We start from the raw sequence: 19,196 nt of genomic DNA, 5'->3' as shown, positions 1-19,196 counted from the left end.
AGAGAGCAATGGTTTCACTTGCAGAGTTGGGCTTAGAGAGAGAGAGGCCACATCTGAGCAACAAAAGAGGTCCTCTGGAGGCAGGACACCATCTTTTACCTGGTTTACTCCAATAGCCTCCTATCTAGTCTCCCAACCTCTATTCTTACTGTCTCCCTCCTGCACCCCCCAATTCATTCTTTATTATAAGAATAAACACAAAAACACTGTTTCACTCCCTGTTTAAGCACTTCAGTGCCTTTCCAAGTTCTCTGTTTTGGCCTACATGACCTGGTCCCTGCCCAGCTCTCCAATTTGATTTTAGTTTCCTTTCACCCACTTACTATACTCCCAGAACATTGGTCTTATTTTAGCTTTAAACATACCAAGTTCTTTCATCCTCAGGCTCTTTATACACACAACTTCTTTTTCAAATGACTGGCTCCTTTTCTTCCTTTAATGGAGTTTTAACTTAAATTTGCCTGCTCAAATTAATGGAGGAGGTAGTGAGGGTACAATGACTAAGGAATGGAAGAGGAGCTGTGGTGTTTACATACAACCAACTACTGAGTGTCTGCAAGAAGGAATGAAGTTGTGAGGCATGCAACTAGGTAAATGAACCTTAAAGACAGTATGTTGAATGAAATGTCAGAAGCAAAAAGACAGATATTATCATGTCTCACTCATATAGATTAACTATAATATACAAACTCAGAGAATTGAAGTTGAGAGCATGGATTATCAGGTCAAGGCCTATTGTAAAGGTTCTTAGATTTTAAGCTGTTATAGCAATCACATATATTTAGGAGTTGAAACTGATATTTCTAAATTCTGAGATACTGAGCTATTTGTGTATAACCTGGTTGTTCCCTGAAACTTCGGATATTTGTGTAATACCTGAGATTTGGAGTTAGAGCCCTGAAGCTATGAAAGTCAACATATACCCCATTCAGCAACTGTTTAAAAAGCTGAAAAAGTGATCAGACTTCGCCTTGAGATATGAATGAAGCTGATCTGGATAGGTCTAAGGTAAATCAGAATACTGGGTAAAGGATGATCTGGCACATATTTTCAACCTTCAACCTCTGTGAAATCAAAGGGAGAGGTTTATTTGGTACAAAGTTTATAGTTTTGGTAGCACATTATCTATTTAACTTGCAAGGTCAGTTTAATTGAACACCGTAATTACATGGAATCCTGAATTAGGGCATGTGATCTTGTTGGTTTGTACGGGTTAGTGTGATGCCCTGATATATCTCAGAGTAATTTGGCAGAGAATAAAAAAGTATTTGCAAAGTCCTCTTGGGAGACTGGGGAGAAAAGAGGAAATGCTCAACTTCCCCATCTTGGGGATTCCTAATATTCTCAAAAGCAGTGGGTATAATTGGGTATAATTGGTTATACCAATTCAATACGCTGAACCCACAATCTTGGGGCTCACCCTGTGAAGCTTATTCCTGTAAAGGAAAGCTGTGATAATTACACCTAAGAGTCACCCCTAGAGAGCTTCTTTTGTTGCTCAGATATGGCCTCTCTCTGTAAGCCAACTTGGCAGGTGAACTTACTGCCCTCCTCCCTCTGTGGGACATGACTCCCAGAGGTATAAATCTCCCTGGCAACCTGACTCCCGGGGATGAGCTGGAACCTGGCATCATAGAAAGAAATGAGAAAACCTTTTACTAAAAGGGGAAGGGAGAAATGAGTTAGTCTTAGTGGCTAAGAAATTTCAAACAGGGTCAAGAAGTTATCCTGGAGGTTATTCTTAGGCATTACATAGATATCCCTTTTTAGTTTATGGTGTGTTGGAGTGGCTAGAGGAAAGCTCCTGAAACCGTTGAACTGTGTTCCAGTAGCCTTGATTCTTGAAGACAGCTGTATAACTATATAGCTTTTACAATGTGACTGTGTGATGGTGATCTTGTCTGATGCTCCTTTTATCCTGGGTATGGACAGATGAGTGAATGTATATATATAAGGATAAAAATATAAATAAGTAGGGGAGATAAAGTATAAATATTGGGCAGATTGAAATACTGTGGGTCAGTGAGAAGGAGGGGTAAAGGTTATGAGTTCTTTTTATTTCTATTACTGGAGGGATGCAAATGTTCTAAAAATGATCATGGTGAAGAATATACAACTATGTGATGATATTTTGAGCCACCATTGCATAATATGGTGTGAATATTTCTAAATAAAAATATTTAAAATATTTTTTAAAAAATCACCTACTCAAAGAGGTCTTTCTTTGATTGCCCCAATAAAGTAGTTTCCTGCTTTTGTTTGCTTCCTAACACTTGATACCACTTGCAATTATTTTGCCTGTTATCTTTTTTCCTCTCATAGAAAAATGTAAATATGCCCAGTGCCTCAAACAACGCCTGGAATGTAACAAGTACTCATTAACTATTTTGAAATTACAAAGAAAAGGAAGCACATCAAAGTGGGAGAGAAAGGGAAAGGAAAAAAGGGGAGAAGAGATGGAGGGAAGAGAGGAGGTAGAGAAAGAAAGAAATGCTTAGGCTGTTGTCTCCTTGACTTCTTCAAACAAGTGCTTCCTGTGCTATTCCGTTCCTTGTCCAGTCATCAGCATCCTTGTGGTATGTCAGAAGAATTACCTGACATCTTAATATGCCCTCATCTGCAGACTCCTGGGGTTTCTGTGCATACCTCATGCTGGAGAGTTTGGTGCCCATAAAGTTCATGGCTGTCCTTTCATAACCATAGGCCAAGTACTCTCCTGGGTGCCTTACACACAGGATTCCATTTAATCCTGTAAAACCAGCAGCACTTCCCACCTTCCTCCCCACCTCCTCTTGGAGGGACACAGAAATGAATTAACTTGCCCAGAACCATAAAACTAGTGAGTGGAGAAGGCCCTTGGCCAACCCAGGCCTTTGTGCCTAAATCAGATTTATTTCTTAAAACATTTAAATGGATCATATCTCTCTCTCCACCTTATACCCTATAGTTCTTCTATTACACTTGAAATGAAACCCAAACTCTTGTAAGTCCCACATTATCTTGCCCTGGATGTTTCTCTAACCTTTTATCCTATTTACTCTGCTCTGCTCCAGCCAGGTAGGCCTTCTTACATTTCCTTTAACTGCCAAGCTGGTTTCTATCTCAAGGCTTTACACTTGAAGTGTCCTCTGTCTAGCACACTTCCCGTCCCACCTAGATATTTGAGTGGGAGATCATTTACTTAATTTAAGATATAATTTAAATACCACCTCCACAGAGAAGCCTTCCCTAACCACATGATGTAAAATAGTACACCCAACACAGAAGAAAATACTCTCACCCCTTAACCTGCCTTATTTTATTTCTTTTTCCCTTATTTAAAAAATTTTACTTTGGGACTTCCGGAGAAGATGGCGGCTTAGTAAGACGCGCGGGTCTTAGTTCCTCCTCCAGAAAAGCAACTGAAGAAACAGAAACAATACGAAACAGCTCCCGGAGTCACAACAGAGACCAAAAAAGACAGCGTACCCCATTCTGGAACGGCTGAGCGGGTGGGGAGGGTCCGCTGCGGTGAGATGCCCAAGGGGTGCACGTTTTCCCGGCTGGGGTGGCTGGCGACTGGGGTCCCCTCCACGCACGTGGCTCCCCGGTCTGACTGGGAACATTGGATGGTGGGGCCCTCCCGTCACGCTTGGCGTCTCAGGCCAGCTGGGCAGTTTGGACCGGCACTCCCCCAAGCCACGGCCGGCGACCCCCGCCTCCACGCGCGGTTTCCCGGGCCGACTGCCCCGCAGACAAACGACCGCCACGAGCGCCACCTACTGGGCAGGAAAAGAAAAACAGAGCCCAGAGATTCCACAGAAAAACCTTTCAACCAGCTGGGTCCCACACCCAGGGAGATCTGATCAAATGCCCAGACACCAGCAGAAAATAATGGATGACACTCGGAAAATTGAAGATATGGCCCAATCAAAGGAACAAACCAATAGTTCAAATGAGATACAGGAGCTGAGACAACTAATGCTGAATATACGAACAGAAATGGAAAAACTCTTCAAAAACCAAATCAATAAATTGAGGGAGGACATGAAGAAGAAATGGGCTGAACAAAAAGAAGAAATAGAAAATCTGAAAAAACAAATCACAGAACTTGTGGGAGTGAAGGACAAAGAAGAAAAAATGGAAAAAACAATGGATACCTACAATGGTAGATCTAAAGAGACAGAAGCTACAATTAGTGAACTGGAGGATGGAACAACTGAATTCCAAAAAGAAACAGAAACTATAGGGAAAAGAATGGAAAAACTTGAGCAGGGAATCAGGGAACTGAATGACAATATGAAGCGCACAAATATACGTGTTGTGGGTGTCCCAGAAGGAGAAGAGAAGGGAAAAGGAGGAGAAAAACTAATGGAAGAAATTATCACTGAAAATTTCCCAACTCTTATGAAAGACCTAAATATACAGATCCAAGAAGTGCAGCGCACCCCAAAGAGAATAGACCCAAATAGGCGTTCTCCAAGACATTTACTAGTTAGAATGTCAGAGGTCAAAGAGAAAGAGAGGATCTTGAAAGCAGCAAGAGAAAAACAATCTGTCACATACAAGGGAAACCCAATAAGACTATGTGTAGATTTCTCAGCAGAAACCATGGAAGCTAGAAGACAGTGGGATGATATATTTAAATCACTAAAAGAGAAAAACTGCCAACCAAGACTCCTATATCCAGCAAAATTGTCCTTCAAAAATGAAGGAGAAATTAAAACATTTATAGACAAAAAGTCACTGAGAGAATTTGTGACCAAGAGACCAGCTCTGCAAGAAATACTAAAGGGAGCACTAGAGTCAGATACGAAAAGACAGAAGAAAGAGGTATGGAGTAAAGTGTAGAAAGAAGGAAAATCAGATATGATATATATAATACAAAAGGCAAAATGGTAGAGGAAAATATTATCCAAACAGTAATAACACTAAGTTAATGGACTGAATTTCCCAATCAAAAGACATAGAATGGCAGAATGGATTACGACCCAGCAATACCACTGCTAGGTATCTACTCAAAGGACTTAAGGGCAAAGACACAGACGGACATTTGCACACCAGTGTTTATAGCAGCATTATCTACAATTTCAAAAAGATGGAAACAGCCAAAATGCCCATCAACAGACGAGTGGCTAAACAAACTGTGGCGTATACCTACGATGGAATATTATGCAGCTTTAAGACAGACTAAACTTATGAAGCATGTAATAACATAGATGGACCTAGAGAACATTATGCTGAGTGAGTCTAGCCAAAAACTAAAGGACAAATACTGTATGGTCCCACTGATGTGAACCGACATTCGAGAATCAGCTTGGACTATATCATTGGTAACAGAGACCAGCAGGAGTTAGAAACAGGGTAAGATAATGGGTAATTGGAGCTGAAGGGATACAGACTGTGCAACAGGACTAGATACAAAAACTCAAAAATGGACAGCACACTAATACCTAAGTGTAATGTAACTAGGTTGGAACACTGAATGAAGCTGCACCTGAAATATGGTTTTTTGTTTGTTTGTTTGTGTGTTTGTATCTTTTGTTTTTGTTTTTTTCTTTTTCCTTTTTATATATATATATATTATTAGTATTATTATTTTAATTCTCTTCTCTATATTAACATTCTATATCTTTTTCTGCTGTTTTGCTAGTTCTTTTCCTAAATCAATGCAAATGTACTAAGAAATGATGATCATACATCTATGTGATGATACTAAGAATTACTGAGTGCATGTGTAGAATGGAATGATTTCTAAATGTTGTGTTAATTTCTTTTCTTTTTTTTGATTAATAAAAAAAATTAAAAAAAAATTTTACTTTGAATATGTTTTTAACTTTTATTTAAATACTTTCAAACTTGCAGGACCTTTACAAAAATAATACAAACCCTATGCAATATATCCCTATTTCCACCAATTTTAACATTTTGCCACATTTGCCCTATCATTCTATATATTTATCCAACTGTTGATCAGTCTGTCTTTCTATCTATCCATTTTCTGAACACTTGAGTATAGATTGTATGCATCATCTTCCTTGAACACTTAATACTGTCATGTGCATTTCCTAAGAATGAGAATATTCACTCATATAATCATCTTAAGTACATTTATCAAGTTCAAGAAATTTAACATTGCTCTAGAGCTTAAAGTCTGTATTTCATTTTTTCCATACATCCCAATAATGTTCCTTTGCTCCTTTTATCCTCCATTATTAATCCCTCTCACGTATCACGTATTGCATTGTGTCATTGTCTTTTTAGTACCTCTTTTTTAAAATTTTGGGAACATGTATACAACATAAACTTTCCGATATTGACCACTTCCAAGCATATCATTCAGTAGAATTAATCACATTCACAATTTTGCAATACCCTCACCACCTTCCATTATTAAACTTTTCTATCTCTCCAGATAGAAACCTTGCACCAATTATACCTCAACTCTCCATTCCCCCTACCTTCTGCCCCTGGCAACCTGTATCTTACTTTCGCTGTCTATGAGCTTGCATATTTTTCTTTGTAGTTACCATGGAGCTTATATTTAACATCCTAAATCTGTAGCAATCTCATTTGCTTTAATACCAATTTAACTTCAATAGCATGTACAAACAATTCCTATACCTCTCTGTCCCCCATCTTTTTGTTGTACTTTTTACAATTTATGTCTTTATAAATTGTATATTGCAAACTATTGATTTATCATACTTTTATGCATTTGCATTTTAGAGCATGTAAGAAGTAAAAAGTTGAGTTAGATACCAAAAATACAATACAGTTATATTGAAGCTTATAATTACCCATATGGTTATCTTCACCAGAGATCTTTATTTCTTTATGTTGCTTTGATCCACTCTCTAGTGTCTTTTCTTTTCAGTATGAAGTACTGTTTTTAAAAGTGTTGTTTGTTGGGCGTGTCTGGTAGTGACAAACTCCCTCGGCTTTTGTTTATCTGGCAATGTCTTAATCTCTCCTTTATTTTTGAAAGACAGTCTTGCTGTATATAATATTCTTGCTTAACAATAATTTTCTTTCCTTCCTGCCTCCATGGTTTCTGCTCAGAAGTACGCATTCAGTCCTCCCGTGACTCCCTGATACGTAACACATTACTTTTCTCTTGCAGCCTTCTGCCCTGTCTCTTTGTTCTTTGCCAGCTTGAATGCAGTATGTCTAGATGTGGTTCTCTTTGAGTTTATCCTGTTTGGAATTAGTTGAGTGTCTTGCATGTGTATATTCATGTCTTTCACTAAATTTGAGAAGTTTTCTGCCATTATTTCTTTGAATATTCCTTCCATCCCTTTCTTTCTTTCTTTTTCTGGCACTCCTGTAATGCTTATGTTGGTTTGCTTGATAGTATCCCACAGTTTTCTTAGGCTCTGTTCTTTTCTTTTCATTCTTGTTTCCCTCACAGACTTTACAGATTGACTCTGGGTTGGCATGCATTCCTACAAAGTTTAGTACTTCTACCAAGAAGATCAGGCCAAGGCTAAAATGCTGGGTCCTCTCTATCTTTTCTGAGTTTGCATCTTATCTTGGGCATGAGATAGTGCCATTAAGTATTCCTTATTTACAAGAATATGAATGTCCGTTCTACTTACTATGGAATAGACTTCATCTCCCTCATGGGTATTCTGTTGTATGGCTTGAGGTCAGCAATCATTTGCCCCAGGTATTTTGATTTGGTTACTTCTTACACTGCTTGAGCTTGAGCAAGCTACTTCTGACTGCAAGACATGTTATTGGAGGGCAGGCCAGAGACGAGTGTACTGATTCAGTCATTCAGGCTGCTGGATGCTAGACTGAAACCAACATACAGGCACCACACTTGCACATGAGAGTTACTCTCCTCCCTCCAGAACAGGGCTGAGGGCCCATAATAAAGTACAGGCCAGCTCCATATGCAACAGGAAGGTAAGTGGGAGGGCCCAGCAAGGATAACATAGGCTTCTCTTATCTTTTTTAAGTTGTGTTTTCTTGGTTCAGTGCTTGCCCATTACTACGTCTATTTGACTGCTTTCTGGAGCTCTGAGGAAGATGGCTCAACCAATTTTTACTAGTTGTTCAAAATTCTGTGGGTGTGTAGAAGCCAGGATTATCTTATGCTGTCATATTGGTCAACTGAAAGTCCTCTCTCCCTCTTTTTTTTTTTATTATATTAGAGAAGTTGTCGGGTTACAGAAACATGCAAGAAATACAGAATCCATCTATGTACCCCTCACACACTCAGTTTTCCCTATTATTAACACTTTGTATTAGTGTGGTACCTTTTTACAATTGATGAAAGAATATTGTTCTATATGTACTATTAGCTGTAGACCATGGTTACACTGCTTGTGTTCCACAGTCCTGTGAATTTTTTGTTTAATTTTCATTCTAGTAACATATATACAATCTAAAATTTCTACTTTTAACCACATTCAAATATATAATTTAGTCGTGTTAATTACGGTCACAATGCTATGCTATGCCAACACCACCATCCATTACCAAAACTTTTCCATCTTCCAACCAGAAACCCTGTACTAATAAAGCATTAATTCTCCATTCCCTACCTCCAACCGGCCCCTGATAATCTGTGTTCTACTTTCTGAGTCTATGAATTTCCTTATTCTAATCATATCAGTGAGATCATACAATATGTATCCTGTTGTGTCTAGCTTGTTTTGATGTCTTTAAGGTTCAGCCATGTTGCCGCATGTATCAGAACTTCATTCCTTTTAACAGCTAAATATTCCATTGTATGTATATATCACATTTTGTTTATGCATTCATTGGTTGATGGATACTTGGGTTGCTTCCATCTTTTAGCAGTTATAGATAATGCCACTAATAAGCATCAGTGTGAAATATCTACTCAAGTTCCTGCTTTCAGTTTTTTTGGGGTATATACCATTGGGTCATATAGTATATATTTATTTAATTTTCTAAGGAACCACCAGACTATATTCCTTGGTGGCTGCAGGATTTTACATTCCCACCAACAATGAATGAGTGTTTCTATTTCTCCACATCCTCACCAGCACTTCATATTTTCTGTTTTTTAGTAGTCTCTATTCCACTGGGAGTAAAATGGCATTTCATTGTACTTTTGATTGCATTTCCCTAATTGCTAATGATGTTGAGCATCTTTTCATGTGCTTTTTTTGGCCATTTGTATATCTTTGGAGAAATGTCTGTTCACATCTTTTGCCCATTTAAATTTGGTTGTTGAGTTGTAGGAGTTAGTTATATATTCTGAGTTAGGTGACTCTATATGATGAAGTTGATTTTTCTCCCCCATTCTTTTAGAGCTCATCAAATTGAGGCTGCTCCAACCGGCTCTGCAGTTGATGGATTTAAGGTAGATCTTGTCTTTAAAGAGATTGAGAAGAAGCTTGAAGAGGTAAGCAACATTTTTCTAAAATATCACTGGGAGGACATGAGATTAGGGGAAGCAGACACAGGTTTTAGGTGTTGCCATGAGGTGGTACAAATTGGACATTTATATCATGTTGTCAAGTATTGAGTATATTTTAGATTTCTGAGTGTTTATTAAGGTTCCTTTATAGTTCTGGTAAGAATGCATTTCACAAATGTATATGTATTAGCTTGGGTCCTCTAAAGAAACAGAATCAGCAGGAGATGTCCGTAGATACAAAATTTATAAATGTGTCTCATGTAACCGTGGAAATGCAGAGCCCAGGGCAGCCTCAAGCTGGCAACCGATGAAGGTCCTCAGTGAACATTCAGGAGAGGCTGGCTAGGCAACCATGGGAATGTTAGGGTCCAAGGTCTGTAGGGCAGGTGAAGCTGGTGACTCCAATAAAGGGTCTAGATGAGCTCCACAAGGGAGGCACACTGGCTGAAGTAGGAATAATGACTGTCTCTTCTGAGTCCTCCTTAAAAACCTTCTGGTAATTAGATTAAATGTCACTCATTGCAGAAGACACTCCCTGTAGCTGATTACAAACCCAATCAGCTATGGATACAGTCAATGTTATCATGATATAAATCCATGAAATGTCCTCATAGCAACAGACAGGCCAGCACTTGCCCAACCAGATGACTGGGCACCACCATCTGTCTGGCCAAGTTGACACATGAACCTGACCATGACATTCCACACCTTGTCAACTTGGCAGCTATATGCATCACCTTAAACCATACTTAATCTCTAAATAGAAAACAATAAAAGACACATTTTTTTCTTGCCTAACAATATTCAGCTGTACACATACAACCGGAAATGCATTAAATCTCCCCAGAATAGTAAGTCCTTGGGTAATATTCACTCTTAAACTTGATTTCTTACAGTTTAAATACTATAACATGAACAAAACAGCATTACAGTCCTCATTTCTGTAACTGATCATGTGGTCTTAATTCATATTTATCACTACCTTCTTCCACTACCCATCCCATGTTCCCTTTACCCTCAGCAAGTACTTCAGCTGGCTGTGGCTCTTTGCCTGGTGGGGTGACCCAAACCTTCATTCCTAAAGTTTCAGAGCCATTCATTGGTAGTCGTGCCTGAATTGGGTTGTTGCAGTTTTCTGTTGACTTTAATCACAGGGCATGGCAGTACTAAGAGACGCCCTAGGGGATCTCCTGTCTTCCCAGAAAACTCTTCTTTACCTCCATTGTGTACTTGCAGGCCTGTTTCCCCCCGATAGTCAGGTTCAGTCACCTTAGCCAGTAAAATAATCCCCTTCTTGGCTTGTTGATCCAGGGCCATGAGTAGCCCAAAGTGACCAGGTGGCATCTTAGATTCCAGTTCAGTGGAATCATTGTTATTTCTCCTGGTGGAAGCATCCCCCCTTCTGGAACTAAAACCTGTAGACCAGCAGAGCTCAAAGTTGCAAGGACAAGAAACAAAAATTTTCCTAGTGGGTTGCTAGGGGTAATAGTGAGTGGTACCACTCCCATTTCTACCCCCTGGTTCCTGGACCCGTTTGAATCCTGGCTATGGGAGAAACAACACCATACAGTGGATGCTGATTCAAAGCATACACAGCCTCCTAGAGAATATCACCCCAGCCCTGCAAGGTATTGCCACCTAGTTGGCACCATAATCAAGTTTTCAAAAGGCCATTCCACCATTCTATCCATCCAGCTACCTTTGGAAGATGGGGAACATGGTAAGACCAGAGAATTCCATGAGCATGTCCCCATTCCCACACTTCATTTGTTTTGAAGTGTGTTCATTGCCCGGAAGCAATGCTGTGTAGAATACCATGACGATGGATAAGGTATTCCGTAAGTCCACGGATGGTAATTTTGGCAGAAGCATTGCATGTAGGGAAAGCAAACCCATATCTGGAGTATGTGTCTATTGCAGTTAGAACAAATTGCTGCCCTTTCCATGAAGGGAGTGGTCCAGTGTAATCAATCTGCCACCATGCAGCTGCCTAGTCACCTTGGGGAACAGTGCCATATAGGGGGCTAAGTGTGGGTCTCTGCTGCTGGGAGATTGGGCACTCAGTATTGGCTGTAGCCAGGTCAGCCTTAGTGAGTGGAAGTCCATGTTGCTGAGCCCAGGCATGACCTCCATCCCTACTACCATGGCCACTATGTTCATGAGCCCCTTGGGCAATGGGAGCTGCTGGGGAAAGAGGCTGACTGGTATCCACAGAACGGGTCCTCTTATCCACTTGATTATTAAAACCTCCCTCTGCCAAACTCACCCTCTGGTGTGCATTTACATGGGACACAAATTTCTTCATGTTTTTTGCCTACTCAGAGAGGTCTATCCACATACTTCTTCCCCAGACCTCTTTGTCACCAGTTTTTCAATCATGCTTTTTCCAAGTCCCTGACCATCCAGCCAAACCATTAGCAACAGCCCATGAGTCAGTATACAAATGCACTTCTGGCCAATTCTCCTTCCAAGTAAAATGAACAACCAGGTTCACTGCTCGAAGTTCTGCCCACTGGGATGATTTCCTCTCACCACTGTCCTTCAAGGACACCCCAGAAAGGTTTTGGAGTGCTGCAGCTGTCCACTTTCAGGTGGTACCTGCATATTGTACAGAACCATCTGTAAACCAGGTCCGAGTTTTCTCTTCCTCAGTCAATTCACTGTAAGGAACTCTCCAAGAGGCCATAGCTCTGGTCTGGGAAAGAGAAGGTAATATGGCAAGAGTGCAGACCATGGGCATCTGGGCCACTTCCTCATGTAACTTACTTGTGCCCTCAGGCTTGCTCTGGCCCTATCTCGTATACACCATTTCCATTTCATGATGGAGTGCTGCTGTGCACACCCAACTTTATGGCTTGATGGGTCAGACAGCACCCAGCTCATGATGGGCAACTCAGGTCTCATGGTAACTTGGTGGCCCATAGTTAAGCATTCAGTCTCTACTAAAGCCCAGGAGCAGGCCAAAAGCTGTTTCTCAAAAGAAGAGTAGTTATCTGCAGCAGATGGTAGGGCTTTGCTCCAAAATCCTAAGGATCTGCATTGTGATTCCCCTATAGGGGCCTGCCAAGGGCTCTAGACAACATCCTTATTTGCCTCTGAAATTTCCAGCACCATTGGGTCTGCTGGATCATATGGTCCAAATAGCAGAGCAGCTTGTACAGCAGCCTGGACCTGTCATAGAGCCTCCTCTTGTTCAAGTCCCCATTCAAAATTAGCTGCTTTTCTGGTCACTTGATAAATGGGCTGGAGTAGCACACCCAAATGGGGAATATGTTGTCACCAAAATCCAAAGAGACCAACTAGGCATTGTGCCTCTTTTTGGTTGTTGGAGGGGCCAGATGCAGCAACTTCTTCACCATAGAAGGGATATCTCGACATCCCCCACACCATTGGACACCTAGAAATTTCACCAAGGTGGAAGGTCCCTGTATTTTTGTTGGATTTATCTCCCATCATCTGAAACACAAATGCCTTACCAATAAGTCTAGAGTAGTTGCTACTTCTTGCTCACTAGGTCCAATCAACATGATATCATCAATATAATGGACCAGTGTGATGTCTTGTGGGAGGGAGAAATGATCAAGATCGCTGTGAACAAGAGTATTACATAATGCTGGAGAGTTGATAGACCCCTGAGGTAGGACAGTGGAAGTATATTGCTGACCTTGCCAGCTAAAAGCAAACTGTTTCTGGCGGTCCTTACTAATAGCTATTGAGAAAAACGCATTTGCCAGAGCAATAGCTGCATACCAGGTACTAGGAGATATATTGATTTGCTCAAGCAATGATACCATATCCAGAACAGCAGCTGCAATTGGAGTTACCACCTGGTTGAGCTTACGATAATCCACTGTCATCCTCCAGGACCCATCTGTTTTCTGTACAGGTCAAAAATAGGAGAGTTGAATGGAATGTAGTGGGAATCACCCCCCTTACATCCTTCAAGTCCTTAAGAGTGGCAGTAATCTCTGCAATCCCTCCAGGAATCCAGTATTGCTTCTGGTTTACACAGTTCTGGTGGCTTCTGCTTGGCCTTTTCTACCATAAGAGCCCTCACTCCACAAGTTAGAGAGCCAGTATGGGGATTCTGCTGGTTGCTTGGTATATCTATTCCAATTATGCATTCTGGAACTGGGAAAATAACTACAGAATGAGTCTGGGGGCCCACTGGACCCACTGTGAGACGGACCTGAGCCAAAACTCCATCAATCGCTTGACGTCCATAAGCCTCCAGTCTAACTAATGGACCAGAGTGACGTTTTGGGTTTTCTGGAATTAATGTCACTTCTGAACCAGTGTCTAAAAAGCCCCCAAATATCTGATCATTTCCTTTTCCCCAATGTACAGTTACTCTGGTAAAAGTCCATCCGTCTCCTTAGGAAGGCTTGGAGGATGATTAACAGTATAAATTTGTGGCAGTTGTAACAGGGCCCTCCTCCAAAGGGATCTGGCCTCCCCGTCATTCAAAGGGCTCTGTGTCTATAAACTGTCCCAAGTCTGGAAATTGACTGAGGGTTCATGGCTCTCTATTTTTGTAATTCAAGTTAGACTTCTGTTCACTTGACCTAGAACTCTTTTGTTTATACAGCTCAAACAAGAATTTAGTAGACTAGCCCATCTATTGTACTTCTAGGTACCCCATGATATACTAAAAGAACTAGAGTGAAATGCTGTTAAAATCTTACTTCAGGGGAAAGGCTAACCCTTATTCTTTTTCAGGCCTTTCTTTGTCAGGAAGATATTAAATTATGGACAAAGTTCATATGTAATGGGCCTCTAATTTATTTTGGTGTAATTTCCTCATGAACTAAAAAGATCTTACTCGGAATTATTCAAAAGAATAAAATTTAAAATGGACTTTTTAAGTTTTCTGATATCTAAATTGTTTTTAATAAGAAATACTTTGTGCTTGAGTTTTTAAAAAAACAGTTTTTAATTTTTTTTTCTTGTGGAGAAAAGGATGCTAATTAAAAAAATGTTTAACTTTAGGAACATAAAAAATTTTTTTAAAATTTTCTGTTATTCCACCACTCAGAGCTCACTACGTTGTTAACAGCCATTAATCTCCTTTCTAGCATTTGTATCTCTGTATATAAACGCACAATTTTGTATAACTTTATAATATATGCTGATTTAAAAAAAAATTATGTCAGATCTAATCATACTAAGACAGTCTACCAGTAGCTCTACAAAATAGCTTCGGGTAAAATTAGATACTTAGTTTACTGTTTCAGACTTGGAGACAATCTTGGGTTTTCATTATTGCTTCTAATTTTGAGCACATACACGCAAGGCACAATTATAGCCACAGTCACACAATTCAAATTATACATCTATTAAGATGATCAGAGTAGGCTAACATACATAAAATATTGAAGCTATTTAAGATTAAGATGTGTATTTCACTCTTGTTAGAGCCACAATGTGAAATTTTGTACATATCTCAACTCCCTTGTAATCTAGAGGACTTCGTAACATCTGAGGTGATTGCAGTGTGGGAACACAGCTGGTGTGATTGTTGTAGAACCCTCTGTTTCTAGGATTTACATAATGATCACCCACCTTCCTGAGGTAGAGCAGGGCCAGCTCCCAGGTGGGCAGGCACTGGCTCAGGAGCTATGGACTGTCCCACCACTTCAGGCTCTCTGCACTAGCCGCCACCATCTTATAGGAGATGTATTTACATGGGGCTACCTGTGGTTTTATAACCTCCTTTTTTCTCTTGGCGGTATGTTGTGGGCAGCACCTGTATGACTAAATATTCTCTTATAATTTTTTTCCCTCTTCACAGTATGTTCCATACCCATAAATATAAGTCCTTATCATAATTTCTAATGACCTCATAGTATGCATTTGAATGTATGTATCATCATTTAGCCAACCTCCTTTGATGAACACCTCAGTGTATCTAAATTTTGCAAGTAAAACAATGCTGTAATAAATTTCCTTTAGCCCTTGTCTTTAACTGTGATCACCTTAGCATAGATAATTAAAGGGGAAAATTGTCAAACTGCCCACCTGAAAGAGGTTACTAATTTACAAACTTACTCTTCATGAGTCTCCGTGCTTTCTCCAGTACTGTGTTACCTAGGTTTTTTTGTTTGTTTGTTTGCTTTAATCCCTGCCAATCTAGTAGGAAAAAAAATCTCAATATTTGGTTTTGTGGTTTTTTAAATTGCAAGTAATCACTGTAAAATGTGGAAGTTGGATGGACTCCACAGGGGTTCCGTTAGAAAATTTTATGGTTTTGGGGCTCAGTTAAAAAATTTTATGTTTTTTTTCATGCCACCAAAATTTGCCTGCAGAGCAACTCGTAGAATAATTGCTTCTACCAAATTGCTCCATTTTTTTCAGGCCTATTTTCTGTTAAAATAAAGTAAAATAAAAAATAATTAGTTTAGAGAGTATCTATGAGATAAGGTATGGCTATATTTACCTATCATTGAATACTTCATTACTGGAAATAACAAAGCAGTGCTGCTTTTATTTTACAGTTATCTTTTAGCTTTGCAAATATATGCCTCTTACTCCCATTTTAATTCTTTTCTCCTCCATAGCATCACTCCCATAGACTTTGTCTTCTTGATTCTTTTCTCCTTCCCACGATTGTCAATTTCCTAAATGTTTGCAGGACTAGAAAATGAAAGTCTTAAATCTTTTGTCAATTCATGCTTTATTTGCATTAGCAAAGAAAGCCTGGCAAGAGATTTTATTTCTGCTTTAGTCTTTGTTAGCAATACTCTTGCCCTTCTTTGAATTCTGTCTTAATGTTTTTTTCCTTCTAAGTTTTTCAGAAAGAAGTACTTTTCTTCATGCAAGGAGGCACTTAGAATTTTGAGTACTAATGATCTCGTTTCACAACAAACACATATTTTCTTTCTCTTTTGAACTCTTTTCTCCTTGTCTATTTCCTTACCCTCTCTCACTTCCAGGCTTGTGGTTTTATAAGCAGATCATTTGGTTCTCAAAAGTAACAGCAAGTACACAGTTATATATATGTCTGTCTTGAGGAGGTGGGAGGATGAATAGTCATATTGTAGGAATTTCTCTCCGAGTGCACAGGTAGAATTTCTAAATATTTGCTGGTATTTTCCTGCTCTAACTTGTTAGTATCTGCTCATAACTGTCTTCCTGAGGCATTGTACAAGTAGATGGCATAGGTTCCCATCAAAGTATTCATAGGCTGCTGTGTCCACAATGAAATCTGACTCTTGGGTGGCCCAGCACACCAGCATTACTTCTGATTATCTTTATAAAACTTTGAGAAGTAAAAAGTTTCAAAGAATGTGAAGAAGACTTTGACCTTTCTTTTAATTCATTTGATGGTGAAGGAAACAGCTCTGCTGTCATAGAATAAAGTTTGAAAGTATTGATGTAACCTACTTTTCAGTATGGTATGGTGGAAGGAGCATTGAATGTGGGCTAAAACCAAGCTGCTGATGAGTTCTGCTTGTTCTGCTTATTAACTGTACATCTCTGCCCTCAGGAAACATAATGTTTAGTGGTGAATTAGATATGAAAAAAGTTTTCCAACAAAAAATAGCTGATTTAACATGAGTATACTTTAAAGTTTAGTAGGTACATGTGCAAAGGGCCAACAGTGTCTGGTAAACAGAGAAGCCTTCCCAAAAGTGTTAGTGGGTGAGCTGAGACTTGAATGATGAGGTCAAGGGTGAGTGGGGAATTGGTAGCGGTGGGGATGTCCTAGGAGAGGCATGAGCAAGAGCATGAAGATAGGGGAGAACTTGGCACATACATTTGTGGAATTCAGAATGTTCAGTATTTTTATGTTAGAACATAAAGCTGAGGAGGATGGGAAGTGGCTGGAGATAAAGATGAACAAATATTTTCCAGATCATGAAGAATTTTGAATGATATGTAAAGATAGTCTTCATCCTGTTGGTGATGGAGAGCCATTGAAGAAATCTGAACTTGAAAGTGTTTTTTGGATTATGTTAGTGGTGTTTTAGTTTGCTAGGCTGCAGAAAGCCGATACCATAAAATGGGTTAGCTTTTAACAATGGGAATTCATTAGCTTACAAGTTTATGGTCTTGAAGCTTTGAAAATATCTAAATCGAGCCATCATCAAGACAGTGCCTTCTTCTTGAAGACCAGCTGCTGGTGATCCTGGCACACGGCAAGGCACATAGCAGCTTACAATGGGTCCACGCTTACAGGAATGGATTAACTTTAAGAACATACTTTTCTGGGATACATTGAGTTTCCAACCACCACACCAACCTGGGTCATGTTAGATGGATTCCTTGATGGCAGTATAGAGACTATTTTCAGGGTTCTTAACTTTTAAGAGTCTCAATTGTTTTGCCTGCAAATGGGCTATTATAATGCCTGCCCAACTACATATAGGACTCTTTAAGGATTAAAGATATAATGTATGTAAAAGCACTTGAAAATTCCAAAGCGTACCCAAAAGATTATTGTTATTAATAATTTTTCCTAAATTTAACTTTAACTTGAATGAGCTATTTTAAGGAAAGCCAAAATAAGGAAAATTCTCTTTCACTTAAAAAACTGATAGTCATTTTGGCTCTTGGTATAAAGAGAAATTATCATTAGTTAATTTGAGGATACCCACATGTAAGAGATGCCTCCATAACTGCTGAGATAAGTAGGCCCAAGGTTTTCCTGGTATGAAGCAAGTTAATTATGTTTAGAACAACTTCTTGGAAGCCGTTAGACCTTTGGGTCTTTCCAAATGGACTCAAATTTGTTTCCTATGTATAAGAGAAAGACTGGCACACCTAATAGGATGACTGAAATTAAAGATTGTAGGCAATAGCAAGTGTCAAGGAGGAAAAATTGGAACACTTATTCATTGCTGATAGGGATTGGAAAATGGTGTGGCCACTTTAGTAAAACACTTTGGGGCAATTCTCAAAAAGTTAAACATAGAGTTACCATATGATCTAGCAAGTTTAAGTTGTGGTAGTTAGATTCAGGTGTCAACTTGGCCAGGTAAAGGTGCCTAGTTCTATTGCTGTGGACATAAGCCAGTGGCATGTCATCCTCATCTATTGCTGACTACATCTGCAGTCGGCTAGGAGGCGTGCCTGCTGCAAAGAATGATGTTTGATTTAATTGGCTGGTGCTTAAATGAGAGAGCTCAACTAGCACAGCCCAAGCAGCTCAGAATACCTCATCTCAGCACTTGCAGCTCAGCCCAGGCCTTTGGAGATGCAGAAAGGAATCACCCAGGGAAAGTTGTTAGAACACAGAGGCCTAGAGAAAAAGCCAGCAGAGATCGCCCTGTGCCTTCCCATGTAAGAAAGAGCCTCAGTTGAAAGTTAGCTGCCTTTCCTCTGAAGAACTATATGTTAACTAAATAAATCCCCTTTTATTGAAAGCCAGTCTATTTCTGGTGTGTTGCATTCCGGCAGCTAGCAAACTAGAACACTAGGTATATATACCCAAGATAAATGAAAATATATGTCCACGCAAAAACTTGCACACAAATGTTCATAGCAGCTTTATTCATAATAGCCAAAAGGTTGAAACAATCCAGATGTCCATCAGCCAATGAATAAATAAACATGTGTTATATCCATACTACAATGGAATAATTTACTAATAAAAGGGAATGAAATACTAATAAAAGGGAATGAAATAATTCTGAATACTAACTATTCAGAATTAGCAAATGTATAGAGATAGAAAGTACAGTAGTGGTTGCCAGGGGCTGGCAAGAGTAGAGAGTGGAGAGAGACTATTAATGGGTATGGGTTTCTTTAGGGGGTTATGAGAATGTTCTTAAATTAAACGGTGGCTGGCATTGGTTGCACAGTTCTGAATATACTTTAA

The 19,196-nt window shown here is 39.5% G+C and overlaps 1 protein-coding gene and 1 long non-coding RNA gene across 2 annotated transcripts in view; one reads left to right on the top strand and one right to left on the bottom strand.

Moving 5' to 3' along the window:
• The window catches only part of LOC143674223 (uncharacterized), a 60,138-nt gene that overhangs the window by 9,342 nt on the left and 31,600 nt on the right, over window positions 1–19,196 (bottom strand). The gene's annotated exons all lie outside the window — the stretch shown is intronic.
• SCP2 (sterol carrier protein 2) overlaps window positions 1–19,196 on the top strand; it is a 177,072-nt gene that overhangs the window by 137,386 nt on the left and 20,490 nt on the right. The window contains exon 13 of the mRNA XM_077149616.1: window positions 9,268–9,361. Coding sequence (XP_077005731.1) covers window positions 9,268–9,361 — 94 coding nt within the window. The remainder of the gene's footprint in view (window positions 1–9,267; window positions 9,362–19,196) is intronic.

Source organism: Tamandua tetradactyla, chromosome 2, assembly GCF_023851605.1.
Source record: "Tamandua tetradactyla isolate mTamTet1 chromosome 2, mTamTet1.pri, whole genome shotgun sequence".
In the NCBI taxonomy this organism is placed as follows: Eukaryota; Metazoa; Chordata; class Mammalia; order Pilosa; family Myrmecophagidae; genus Tamandua; species Tamandua tetradactyla.
Note: the sequence above shows the minus strand (reverse complement) of the source record. Positions and strands in the feature narration are given on the sequence as shown.